We start from the raw sequence: 14,698 nt of genomic DNA on the forward strand, positions 1-14,698 counted from the left end.
CGGGAAAATATTGCGGTATTTGGAATGCAATGCGCAAACCAGAAAGTTTTACCGAAACAAAGATGGCGGATGGTTGAATGACAGTAAATATTATTTTGAATAAAATAACTATTATTTCAATGAATCTCGAATATTAAATGCCATAGGACCGACAATTATTTACTGTTGCGTTTATCAGTTATGGATTGTTTAATGGACAATTGTCTGAGACGCTTATGACAGTGGGTAGGTAGGTAGGTACTCCATTTGGCAACTCTTGGCGCGCGGCGAGACTCGAAAATGACTCTCGAGCCATTGTTGTCCTCGTGAGAAGTTCCCAGAGTTACGAATTTCAAAAGAATTTAGCTGGGGTCAACAATTTGAAAGTTCATTAAGCAGTCCAAAAGAGCTTTCCATTTGTTTGAGGTGACTACCAAGCCTGGTCAGTGACCAATGTGACGGCATAGCCGAAAATAATTAGGAGACCTTACATCCTCAATTGGGCCCCCAAAAAAAAACTAATTGAACTTTCAACCCCTTCAGCGTTTTAGGGTCATATATGACCGGGCGTCCATGTTTTTAAAAGTATTCTTTTCTTTTTTTCTATTATTCGGAAATAGGTAATTTTTTTGACGTTAGAAAGAGAAATAATAATTCTTTACAGTTTGCCTCATATATAGTATATAAACTGGATGCGATTAATAAAATCCTAAAAAATATCCAAAATGAATAATTCATATTTCGCGCCGCTGTCGTAATCTGATTTTATGAACGAAATAAAAGTGAAGTTACAGTTTTCTTCCAAATTCATCAAACAAAACGAATGTGTTTTCGAAATTTCGAATTCTCTCAATTTTTTTACGAATGGAGTAAAAACTTAAGTAAAATGTGGTTAGCGTTTTCACGTTTCAAACCAGCTTTTTACACTAACAATAGTATAGGTAAATTTTTGATGAACGTTAAGGACAAAGAACATCGGTTAAATCATTCAGGTATTTACTCACAATGTAGTGACTGTCCCGCGTTTTACATAGGCAAAACAGCACGTAATATCAACACGCGAGTCAAAGAACACCTAAGATGCTTAAACAGTAATGGGTTCTCCGAATTTGCAAATCATCTCATATCAACCAACCATACGTTTGACAAAAATACTGGCGTCAGTCTATTACATAAAAACCGAATAGGCCTTAGGTTGGATAACTTAGAGGCGCTAGAGTTAAGGAAAGCCAAAAACGTCAATAGCAAAGTCATCAACATCCAAATAAACCTAAATAAAAGCCCTATACTCAGATTGTTCCCTATTGACAAAGAGCACTTGCCTCTCAATCTCCCACCTATCCCTACCTCTTCCACTGTAGCTCAGACTGTCTACTTACCGCGATATCAACACATGTTAATTTATATTTTAGATGTTTAGTATTATACTGTCCTGATGAAGCTACGGTTGTAGCGAAACCCGGTCGGCATTAAGTATTTACCTATAAGTGATGTTTACAAAGTTATTGTTTAATTTAAAAAAAAGTAATAATTGTGTTGCTACAAAGTAAATTGAAGAAGGAAAACCTATGACATACATATAGGAAAAAAAATAATGAATATAATGACCCTTAAGTTGTGATATTGGCATCACAGGTGAATGGGAGTTTCTACATCCTCTCCATGTTTCTACAGGATTGGTGCTTTCCACTTTCAAAAGCTCAAGTGGTAGTATCCTGTTATCTGTTAGTAGTCCTACTAGCTCCAATTAATAACAAAACTTTAAGTTTTTAACTCTAATACATGTTGTTTTGATGTTAGGTGTCCCTGTGCGCGGCACTCATTCATTGATACCCATTTCAACCAACTGTTATGATGTCCGTGTAAAATGGGTTAAAACACCATTTAGTATTTAAATTATTATTTCTGATAGCGGGAATGAGTTTTATAATCAGATTGATTTTTTGTTCCGTATTCTCTGTTCTTCAGTATGGCGTGGAAAGTTGTACACGTAACTAAGCATAAACCTGTATATAAGAGCCCTTGAAATGATGTACGAATTACATCATATAAGTGCAATTTAAAAAAAATTAACCCGGTCTGTTAGGGTTAAAAATTTAAAAGTTCTTCATAAATTTGCAGAATTGTACCAGATGTAAAAAGAAGAAAATTTAGATATCTTGGCCAGATTATTAGAAGCGACAAATACACAAATTTTCAAAGATTGATGGAAGCCTACTACAAAGTACTACAAAGCTTCGAAAGCGATGTGACTGGCACGAGCGCTGTTCCGGGCTGCAGTCTGCTGGGTGAAGATCCTCTGATAGAAGAGGGCTTACAAGGAATGAAAAAACTCATTCACATAAAATGAGTGGAACAATTCATCTTCCTTCCCTCGTCCATCGTTTCAACATTGCGCCCACAGGCTTCCCTGAATGTATTCAAAATCCCATTTGTTATTGTCTCTTAAATGCTTCCCATATTTGGGTTATTTCATTAAAGGTCAACCGTGACAAAGCTTTCTTAATTTGATATTTTTCTCTAAAATAAAGCCATAACTCCTAAACACATTTATCAGATTATTATATATTGTATAAACAAAAGGTAGATCACACCCAAAACAAGAGATTCAGTCAAAATGAAGGTATGTCCATTCCAACAGTTACCATAAATACGACCAACGGACGTTAACTTATCTTGTGCGTTGTATATTTAATAAAATGCCAATGGATGTAAAAAGTGAATTTACCTGCACAACTGAACTTAAAAAGCTAAAACAGTGGTTAATGGATCAAGATTTTCTATACTGATATTTATTTATTTATTTATTTATTTACACATATACGGCACAACACGTGCCATTAACATAATTGACATACTTATAATAGTACAACAACATGAAGAATAACAGTATAAATGTTAGTAAAATTTAAGAAAATAGGTAAAAAGTAAGGTAATAAGTAGTGTATAAAAACTATAATGTATAAAAGTAAATTGTAAAGTGAATAGTTTAAAATATAAAGTATTAAAGTACAAACCATAATTTATTTGGAAAAAGTAAAAATAAAAATAAAAATTTAAAGATTGAAATAAAACAATAAAATGTACCAATAAGATACCTATCTCAAGGTACCGACAATGATTTAAATATAAAAAGTAATAAATCCTGGATTATGTTAACCGATATGATAAATTTTACAAGTACTTATGATTTCAAGTGCATTAATAGTTTTAGATGTACTGGTAGGCATATTATGTTTACATGATGTATTTACGTGGTACTAGCAAACAAATTTAGTTTAACGCATCTTTTGTATGAAGACAGATTACCGGCAGCGTGATCAATATTAGCATATTCATTGCCTAAAATATGCAAGCGATTTATGGTTGAGTTTTGTTCTGCGTTCGTCATAGTATTGTCACAGTGGAAAGGTGTTTTGAGTCGAGTCGGTCTACTAGGTACATGGTAATTTATTAATGAGACCAATTCAGGGGAGTCAAACCAGTTATTGTTTATTTTAAATAAAAAAATAAGATCATTGAGTATTCTTCTATCTTTTAACGATAAGAGTCTCATTTTTTGTAATAAAGATTCATAGTTTATGTCAACCGCGGGAATACCTAATTTGAAATTAATTGATCTGAGAAATTTGCGTTGGATTCTTTCAATGGAGTTTGCATGGCTTTTGTAGAAAGGGTTCCATATGGGGGAATTGTATTCTAAATGACTCCTAACCAGAGTTGTATATAGTATTTTAAATGTTTGGATATTTTTAAAATCTTTACAAATTCTTACAATGAAGCCCAGAATTTTCATTGCTTTACCCGTTATTATATCAATGTGATTGGTAAATAGTAGTTTAGAGTCGAAGGTTATTCCAAGGTCCCTTATTACAGGTACTGACAATAAACTGTGATTGTTAAAAGAGTAACTATATTTGATAGGGTTTTTAATTCTAAAGAAACTCATGATTTGACATTTTTTTATGTTAAGTGTAAGTTTGTTAATGGTACACCATTCTACGAATTTTATAAAATTGGATTGGAGGGACAAGCAGTCGTATATATTTTTTATGATTTTATATATTTTCATGTCATCAGCAAATAATAATATGTTAACATCAGTGAATATGGAAGTGACATCGTTTATGAATAGTATAAACAATATTGGACCAAGGTGCGAACCCTGAGGCACACCACTAGTGGCTTCAAATTCGTAAGATAAGTGTTCTTTAATACAGACAGTTAGGACGGGTTGTTTCGGAGAATATGAACAATTCATCAAATTTCAACGTTCATTTTCGGGTTCTGTGAAAGACTTATTCAAGTTCTGTTTTTATATCATTGTAGGCTAGTTGCTTAACAAAACTGAAATAAAAACAGAACTTGAAAAAATCTTTCACAGAACTTGAAAATGAACGTTGAAATTTGATGAATTGTTCAGATTCTCCGAAACAACCCGTCCTAGTACACGTTTTGATAAATAATTCTTAATCCAACATAATAAATTACCACTTATTCCTAATTTAGACAATTTATTTATAAGAATTTTAATGCAAACCTTATCAAAGGCTTTACTAAAATCCGTGTAAATTGAATCAACTTGTTCTCTATTAGCAAGAGCACCAGAGATAAAATGTTCATACAGTGTAAGGTTAGTTAAGGTAGATCGTCCAGAGATAAAACCATGTTGAAATGATGAGATATTAAATTTTATGCAAGAACATATTTTTTGGAGAATTAACTTTTCAAAAATTTTTGGTATTGACGATTGTATGCATATTGGTCTGTAATTTTCAACTAAAGACTTGTCTCCGCTTTTAAATATAGGAGTGAGAAAGCTATTTTTCCATATTTGTGGGAACTTGCCTGTTAAAAGTGATTGATTAAATAGTAGGTACAGAGGGTAAGAGACACTACTCCCACAGTTTTTTAGAAATAAGGGGGGAATTTTATCTGGCCCTGAGCACGATTTAGGTTCCAGTAGTTTGATACATGCTGCAATTTCTTTAATCTCAATATGTATCTGAGATAGTTGTAAATTTATATCGGACTCAAAGTTTGGAATGTCTTCATCAGGGATATCTGTTTCATATACATCCTTAAAAAAATCTGCAAACAAATTGACAATATCTTTGATTTTACAGGAAGTTTTCAGTTTATAGTGCATAGTTTCAGGTATGCCAAGGTTGTTGTTATTTTGAGCTTTACAATAGTTGAAAAAATGTTTTACATTGTTACCAATCGAAAATTCCACATTCTTAATGTAATTATTATAACAAATGTTTGATAATTTATTACAATCTTTTCGCAGCTTGCTGAAAATTATAAAATCAGAAAGATTTGTTGTTTCTTTGTAAATTTTATGCGCTTTTTTCTTCTCAATTACTATGTTAATGAGGTCCTTGCTAAACCAGCGAGGGAAATTTGAAGATAGTTTATAACTAATTGGGACAAAGTTTTCTATGGTTTTATATAGATGATCGTAAAAGGCTTTAATATTCTCATCGAGATTACCTCCTTCTAGTATAGACCAGTCAGTGTTATATAGATAATCGCGTATTGCAACATAATTGGCTTTATTAAAGTTAGGATATTGTGTCTGGTTTTTAATTTGGCATTTTATAGGGTTACATAATACAGTAATATCTAAAGGTGGGTGATGAGAATCAGGGGGAAGAACTGAATCGAGTGACTTTTCAACCGCAGTTGACAAGTCGGTACAAAGAACAAGATCTAGTAATCTATTATTGTCATTTTTTACATTGTCTAATTGAACTAGGTTAAGGAAATCACATAATTCAACTATTTCTTTTTCTGTGTCAGTTAAGCTAGAGTTTTGAGATAATGTAGAATTGTCGCGGGTACCCCAGTTGATTTTTGGTAAATTGTAATCACCGATGATAGTGATTTTACTATTTGGAAATTTAAACGACAGTTGTTCAATATCCTCGAAATGACTTTTGTATACACTTATATCTGATGATGGCGGAATATAAACACTGCCTATGATATTTTTTTGATTTTTGCCGTTTAGTAAAATGTAAACTTGCTCCACATTAGAATTTTTGGTATTCAGAAGTTTTGAAGGATGTATCTTGTTGACAGCTATCATGACGCCACCGCCTCTAGATTTAGCGCTGGTTTGTTGACTTCTGTCAGACCGGTAAATATGATGGTGGGGTAGACCAAGCTCAGCAGAGTTGATGGATGGTTCCAGCCAGGTTTCCGTAAGAATGAGGATGTCATGTGGCAGTGTTGGGGCATGTATTTTAAAGTCCTTAAGTTTAGTTTTCATGCCTCTGACATTTTGGTAATAGCACTTCAGTTTGTTTACATTGTGTCGTTTTTTGGAAGGGTTGTAACAATAGTTGGTTTGGAGTTTATGTAGTTTATGGTAAGGTTTGGTTCACCATTCTCTTATTGTTAACAAATACACTAGTATCCATTGATCATATGCACATATGCATGTAATTATATAAATATGCCTATGAGAGTGTTTTAAGTATGCTGTGTGTATGCTTATGAGTATGTTGACCGAGAATTGACCCCTGTGGGACTCCCGTTGACATGTATTTAGCTTTGCTATAAGTTGGGTGTGTGTATGCTTGTGAGTATGTTGAATTATATCTGTCTATCTATGTATTGTAGTCCCTTAAAATGTTATTCTTCTGTGTCTATTTTATTGTGGTTTCTCATTATGTGTGTGATTTTGTTGCATAATTAATACGTATTGTGAACATGACCTGCTGACAAACTGTTTTGTGAGTTTTAGCGGCTGTGTTTATAGAAGAAAAAAAAACTTTTATAATAAAAACATTACAACAGGTTATCTATCGGAAATACTGTGGCAGCCATTGTTGCGGTAGCATAATGGCATGAACATTCTCAATGTTAAGACTGCATAACTCAGCTAAATATGTACATATATGCATGGCATTCTCGGATTCCACTCCTTGCATTTCAGAAGAGAGGGGTGTAGCCACTCATTCAGTCTGGTGTGAGGCTATATCGAGAACTCGGCTATTTTGGAGCACACACTTCTCTATATTCCTGATGACTATCTTAGACAAGTCATCATAGATTATTCTATCTTTCTGCCTGTAGAACCAACCTGCCAATGGTTCTACTGGTGGGGAGAAGTATATTGCTCCTGAACCAAATCTCTTCTGATATATTTTACTTCAAGAAAGATTCAAAAGGGAAATTTTACTGATTCTTGAAAGAACCTCTCCTCATTGACGTGGTCTTCACCACTGCCTGTAATTATTTAGATTTTTATATATATTTTTTTATATATTTAAAACTTTTTATTGCAAATATTATGTGTAATTTTTTATACTCAATAAATTTTAATTTGTAATGTGTTAGAAATTTAATAAAAAAATATGATTAAACCCATTTTACTTGCTAATACAGAAATACCTTGATGTACAAATGTTAAATACTTTGTTTAAAACATGTTGCAGAAATATTTTATGAAATTCAGAATGATTCAGTTAAAATAAATATTTTATAAATATCATTTGTAATGTACCTTCTATTCACATTGTAACAGCTAATAACACCCCCCCCCCCCACATAAAGACAACACATACAGACAAATCAATATAAAGTAGATTTGCCACCAGGCTCTGCACTGTAGTAATATTAATATGTAGTAGTAAAAATTAATTAAAGACAGAAAAAAAAATCGAGAACTCGCTCAATGAACCAATGTAAATATTATAATTTATTATAAATAGAAGCCCAGTCTATTATTAAAAGTTTTACACAAAACATGAAAAATATTATTTAAAGAAGTCACTTCAACCGAGGGTTATCATGTCATCATTAGTCTCCGAGTAGATCTGCTGTTGGGCTTCAGTCTTGGTTGGCACAATATAACTCGGGCCAACTATACAAAGCTTCAAGGAGCAATCTGACTCAACTGTAGCCCCCGAGTAAATGATGCAGTCCTGCAAGTGGCATCTGAAACAGCGACAAAAACATCAATAATGTTCAAACTAAATAGTTAATTTTTGAAAAATCTGATTTTAGATTTGACAATAATTTACAACTTTGGTGAATTTTATTTTATGGTTCTCAACATCAGGAGCAAAAGTAAAAATAATAAATAATGTGAAAAGTCGTAGCCGATGAACCTTATAGCTGGGTCACAGAGGTCGTTGAAGTATGGAGTATAAAGAATTCTATGATTTTATTAAAGATCTAAGCTGAAAAATGAGCCGCTCGGGTGTGTAGACCATGTTAACTGACATTTTTGAAGAAAATTTAAGTCCTCTTTCCCTGGAGATCACTTTTGTAGTGGTAGCACTGTTTTAACGGACCATTTGAGATATGTAATCAATGGTATCTGACATACAGATTCAAGTAAAGAATGGTAAGTGATGCAAGATGACGGATGGCCGACACATACCATGTTCTGTGTCATCACAATTAATGAATGAAGTGATTGTAAACATTCTAAATTCTGTGAATTCTTGTGTTTTCTGCCGAAAACAATAATCTGAACTCTTCAAGTAAGGAAGATATGACCACGATAAGATTTTGGTTCATTTCCAACCTGTTTCATATAAAGCTTGTTAAGTATTTTCATTTAGCATGTTTTACATGCTACAACTTCGATCGATTTATAAGGTTTTTTAATGGTATCTACATGCACCTGCCATTGTTTACGTGAAAATGTTGTTATTTCATGGCATGTCTTGTTATCAATCGTTTATATCTTTTGTGATTCACGAGGATCCAGATGATTAATCGTGGATGTCGTTTTTAAACTAACATTAATTTCACCTATTTATAGTATGTATATATTTTGCACTGGTAATTTATTCCTTTTTTGCACTTATTAGATTTGGAACATATAAATGGTTCCATGATAACTTAACACACCTTTAAAAAGCCATTAAAAGCGATGAAAAAACTAATATATAAATCTAACCTAAGTAACCTAATTTTTGTTTCATCACTTTTCATGACTTTATATCACTTTTTAAAGGCGTGTTGAATTGTCATTTGATGAGTTACCCAAAAGAATTCATCTGCAGTTTACAAAGATTGTGATAATTACCAACAAAGCAATATGTGGTTCAATTAAAACGTAGATTGAGAAAAAAAATGTATTCATGGTGTATGGAAATTCATAGTACAAGTGGGAAATTGGTAAATCTACATCACTTTTAGAGTCGATCTCGTAGCATACTTTTTTGATTTGGAGTTTCGTTTTCGAGTAAATAGACTCAAAAGTTGTAGGAAGAACTTGAAAAAAATTGGTCGCTAGGGGTTAATATTAGCTGTTCTATGTCTTTTAAATTGCGTTAAGCGTAAAGTTTAAGCGTAGACTCGACTCCAGTTAAAAAATACATATACTTGAAATTCAATTTCGTTTTCTGGATTGAAAGAATAAATTAGTAAATGAACGAAGGAAATGGAATCTTGTAAGTGGAAATTAACCCACTTTCCAACATCCGGTCAAGCTGAAACTTGGCAGATACACTCGTTGTCAATGATAATGTATTCTATCACCTTTTGGTAGCACTCATGCACACACATGCATTTTTCTGAAATTGGATGACAATGTTTTTAAAAATTTACAGCAGTTAATATACAAAAAAAATGTCAGAACAATTCAATTTTTTATTTGGCTTAGGTGTTAGCGGTGTTGATTTCAGTTCCTGGAGAGTTAAATCAGTCAAACCAAATTAATATATTAAAATACATTTTTAAAGTTGACAGCAGTTTACGAGCCAGTCACTGAGAGGAAAATTCAATGTTCAGTCAAACCAAATATATATATATTTTTAAATGGGCTACTTGCTGGCCCAAGAGATGGCGCAACTAGGTCAGAAAAATAAAATCGAAAGGCCCAGATCGAAAAATTTGAGTTCTCTATGTAATGCACATTCGCCAGATTTCTCACGGACACAGCGTATTATTAGTGAGGAGAGAATTTATAGCAACCAAATGAGAAACGATAACTTACCCCTCTTTGACTGTAACGTTGTTCATTAGGATGCAGTTAGTCAACCTTACTTTGTTTTCTATTTTGCAATGGGTTCCCATTGTAGAACACTTAATAGATGTCTTTTCACTGATGATTGTCTGATCACCGACAACTGAATCTTCATCTATCTGCTTTGACTTTACATCACTGTTTGGATGTATTCTGGGGAGGACATTGCTCTTGGCAACGTCTTCCCATTTCTTGATGATCTGAAAGCAAATTTTGATTAAAACTTAACTCTGTGTGTAACTCTTTGCCTAAGAACATTATTTGTTCACGGAGCAAGATGATCAACCCATTCATCAACAAGATTCAGACACATCTTGCTAAATCAACGAACATAGTGAACCATATTCATTATGATTTTATTGATCCTAAATTTAAAAAAATAAATATATATGTAGATTATTATTATTAAGAACCCATTGATAAACTGCTATCTAGCAGTTTTACAGGGCTTGTAATTATGTAACACTAGCGTAGACTCGTGAAAAATCACAGGATAGTCATGGAGGTGCTATTGGGTACTATTATCTCGTCGACTATTATCACACAAGTAGCAGTGTGCGGGGACAGGATTCGTTAGTTTCTGGTCGTAGAGCGTTGTAGGTTATATTGAACTAATTGAAGGTAAAAAAGTGGGACCATCTTTTTCACTTCATGTCTCGTCTAAATATAATACATCAATGGGAATAGTCTGAATTCTCCACGAATTAGTTTTAATTTTGAAAATGGCAATTAAAATAATTTTCTACTAAAAATATAATATTACAGGTGGGTACTCTATCTCTTGTCTGAATTATTCAAACAAACACTTGAAATTTTGAAAATGAAATAAAAATTCAAAGCTTAAAATCTTGAAATTAAGTTCCAGAACTCATTGAACTGGAGTTACAAAACAGAGTCACAAATGAAATGAGTATTTTTAATAATTAAAAATAATAATAAAGGAATATTAAATAAAAAAGCTTAAGGCAACCTGTGGCAGAGGTGTAGTTATCATTGCTATGACAGCGATACACGCAGACCTCCTATCCTGGCATGCATGGTAAAATAATATTATTCTGATAAAATAATGAACACTTACTTTACTATTAATAAGGCAAAAGGCTGATAAAGTATTCACTCTGATTGCGTAACTGTCTTTAGGAGGTATATAGGCATAACACCGAATCAGGTCATTATGGTAACAAGCCTTCATCCCACTAACATGGTCATTGAAAGTGGATGCTTGTCGTATCATTTGGTCAAATCCCTCCTGAGTGGCAAACCTGAAGATATCTTTGTGCATGTCAACATGAGCTACAGAAGCATTTTTGTCTTCCAATGGTTTGACTGGCTTGGACAGCTGCTTCTTTATAATATAAGGTAGGAGTTCACCCTTGACCGTGGTGAAATGCTGTTCATCCAGTAAGAAGTCCACTACCCATTTCTTCAGAACATACACGTGGGAATCCAGCAGCCTGCTTTGCAAACTGAGAACAGGATGTTTCTGTAACAGAACTCTTGGTAGATCGACTAATTCATCGAAATCGCTAGCACTTGCTAAGAACACCAGGCGATTTGTTTCCTTGTCAATGCCGATGAGATCTCTTTCTGGTTTCTCCTTGATCTTGGGCCCGGGAACTTGAATATATTCCTGTGGTCCATTATCAAAAAGCAAAGAAACGGCGGAAGCATTGTGCTTTCTGAACAAGTCCAAAACGTTATCCAGATTAATGTCAGTTATAAAATCACAAGATACAACCACTAAGTCAGTCACAATGTGATCGTGAATATGTCGGAGAGAGTCAGCCGTTCCCCAATCTTTGTCAAATGGGATTGTCAAGTATTCAATTTTTATTTTTAAGCCCGTTTTTTCCAGAGCACTTTGTACTTCAGCCTTTTCTGTGTCCAAGATAACCAGCATGACATCTGAAAATATACAATGATACTATTTAATACATAATTAAAGAGAACGCAAAAAACGCCAGAATAGTATTATACCAGCATGTAATAGGGAAACACACACCATGGAATAGAGAAAAAATTTACCAACGACTACCGTTTTTAATACGCACTTTAAAAAAAACAAACCTTTGATTCAACTTTATGACAATAAACAACACATTTACGATTACGGAAAACAGTACTATTTCATATTTATTTCGTACACATTACTGTATGCAAAAATCTGCTAACTGACGCACCATTTTGGAAACGGTAGTTTTAAGTCAAAATTTACCAGTACCTTACGTAAGTTGTTCTGTAATTAAAAAACAGTAATAAGAATACATATTCTAAAAAAACACAGTAGAACACACAACAGTGATTCATTAATATATGATGAAATTATAGTTAAATTATGAGACACTCAGAAAATAGAACATTAGAGAGAATTTATTGTTATACAGGTTCTGAAATGTAAAATTATATTCATAGTAACGATCCTGCATATTTAAAGAATTCTTATGAAAAACATTGGTAAATACCTTGAAATCCTTGACGTTCGAGTAAATTCAATGGATACCAGACCAGTGGATAGGGTCCAACAGGCAGGAGACATTTAGGGGGAGCTCCTGGAATGTCTGGTAACCGGGAACCGCGTCCACCGGCCAACACTACAGCTTGGAACTCGAGCATTTTAGTACCAGCTTCAGGTTTCATTGATATAACCTAAAAATGTAAACAACTATCAACAGACATTCCAAATAATTAAAATGTAGCGCAAAATAAATTAAATATGAAAAAAACCAGTTAAGAGACGCGTCCGCTGATGTTTGTAAAACTGTATATTCACAAAAATAATGAGAAAAATCAACAACATACGTAAGTTACTCGGAGGTGATGACAGATATAATCATAGACATATGCGATATATTGGTATAATTTAGAATGACCTTGTTTTACGTGACAGTTGGTGCATAGATAAAGTTCTGGTTGGCGCACTAGTGATGGACGTAGTCACAGGCGAAACATTTTGCGCTCGAAATATTCGTGAGTGGTTTATTTATGAAATATTCTGTTCCGAAACATAAAAATCCTATTATATTTCGCAAAACTTCAGAAAAAAAAAATTTAGGGCTAACGCAAAGAAATATTGGGTAAAATTTCCATACTCCGTTTGCATCTTAATATGCACAAATTATTCAAATAACACTTCCATTCCACTTAATTACCACAAGAAACTGCTACTTACGTTGGGAGATGTTAAAAGATGAAAAAGCCAAGATCAAAATTTTGTTTGTTTAGACGTCCTGATCGTGCTAGTAAGAATTGCGAATTAAACAATATAATAAACTTTACTCCACTGGCACTGGGAAAGCAACAATATGTATATCAAAACTCAATGAATAAAATAAAGTTTTTTCTTTCTTCAGTTCTATCTTTAACCGCTTGCAAAGATAAGCATTTAGAGTAAAACACCGTGGTTTTCATCCATCATATAGAACAGTGTGAAATTGGCGCCCACGAAGTGGTTTATTGGAACTTGTTTTGCAAATTATTTATCTTCAAGAGGAACATCAATACAAAACATGAATTTAGATTTGAGGCCATACTTTTTAATGTATCTGAAACAATTAATTTCAAACAATATTTTAATTTTACGCATTGAAAAATCATGATAACTTTGCACATATGCAAACTCGGGTCGATTCACAAGATCCTCATTACAACATACATTCCACAATTCTACAACTAAAATGACTTTAGAACAGAGAAATATGCAACATTTATCTATAAAATTATTTATTATCGTCCTGCTGCAGTAAAAAGCGTTAAAAAAATAACCGACTTTCAAAGAAGTATTAAGATATGGATTAATGTTAATAGGAAGAATGTTAATAATGTTAATAAGGAAGAATGTTACTATAATGTTGTTACCCAACAAAGATTAACGCTTATGTTATGTTTTTCTTCTATATATTGATCAATAATATTCCTCCTGTGATATTTTAATAAACTCACAAAAACTTACTTAGAAGAAATAAACATATTTACAGATTTTTTTTACCTAATTTATAATTTACACACAACACCATGTAAAATGTGATCTCACAACGGGGTACCCCGGTAAGGTCACATACTTTTCGACTATTGTAAAAATTTATAAACTAATAAATAGAAAAGTTACATAGTTATATTTCATTTTTGTATAATTGAATTACGTTAAAGATATAAAAAAATACTTTTTAAAAGTAAATTTTATTCACTTTTCAACTAAATAATAAGTTTGAATTATTGAGCAACTAATAAAAAAATATTATTACAATGGCCTCTACATTAGGAGTTATTTATAACATTTTACAAGGGTATTTTATAGATAATGAGGTTTCTAATAAAATAATTATTTTCAACGTTTTCTTTTAATCAACAAAATATTGTAAAAACATTATATTATTACTACATGTACACTTGTACACGTACTTATGTATCTCGCAATATATGCATTTTCAAATGTTAACACTTTATTATGTGAGTTAACGGTATTCATTTAATGTTACATTTACTTTGTATTTTGTACTATCCACATTCCACATGCTTCCTATGGCTGTAAATGTTCCAATTAATTATTTACATTATAATAAATTTTTAAACTTCAATTGGATAGAAAATATTTATTGTGCGGAGTTAAAATTTTAAAAAATGTAAAAAAATGTATATATAATATCGGACTATGTGAATTTTTATAAAAACTATTGGGAAAAAGAAAGATAGTTTAAAAAATCAGAACGGTAATTATAAGAAAATAAA

The 14,698-nt window shown here is 32.5% G+C and overlaps 1 protein-coding gene across 1 annotated transcript; it reads right to left on the reverse strand.

Moving 5' to 3' along the window:
* Positions 1-7,667: 7,667 nt before the first annotated feature.
* On the reverse strand, positions 7,668-12,822 carry eIF2Bgamma (eukaryotic translation initiation factor 2B subunit gamma). The gene is made up of 5 exons (XM_089636904.1): positions 12,773-12,822; positions 12,436-12,619; positions 11,052-11,878; positions 9,944-10,173; positions 7,668-7,929 (listed from the first exon to the last, which is right to left on the reverse strand). The coding sequence occupies exons 2-5, from the start codon at positions 12,608-12,610 to the stop codon at positions 7,767-7,769; spliced, it is 1,395 nt and encodes a 464-aa protein (XP_089493030.1). The 5' UTR covers positions 12,611-12,619; positions 12,773-12,822; the 3' UTR covers positions 7,668-7,766.
* Positions 12,823-14,698: the final 1,876 nt, after the last annotated feature.

Source organism: Hesperophylax consimilis, chromosome 1, assembly GCF_061612785.1.
Source record: "Hesperophylax consimilis isolate HC1 chromosome 1, BYU_Hcon_1.0, whole genome shotgun sequence".
Taxonomy (NCBI): Eukaryota; Metazoa; Arthropoda; class Insecta; order Trichoptera; family Limnephilidae; genus Hesperophylax; species Hesperophylax consimilis.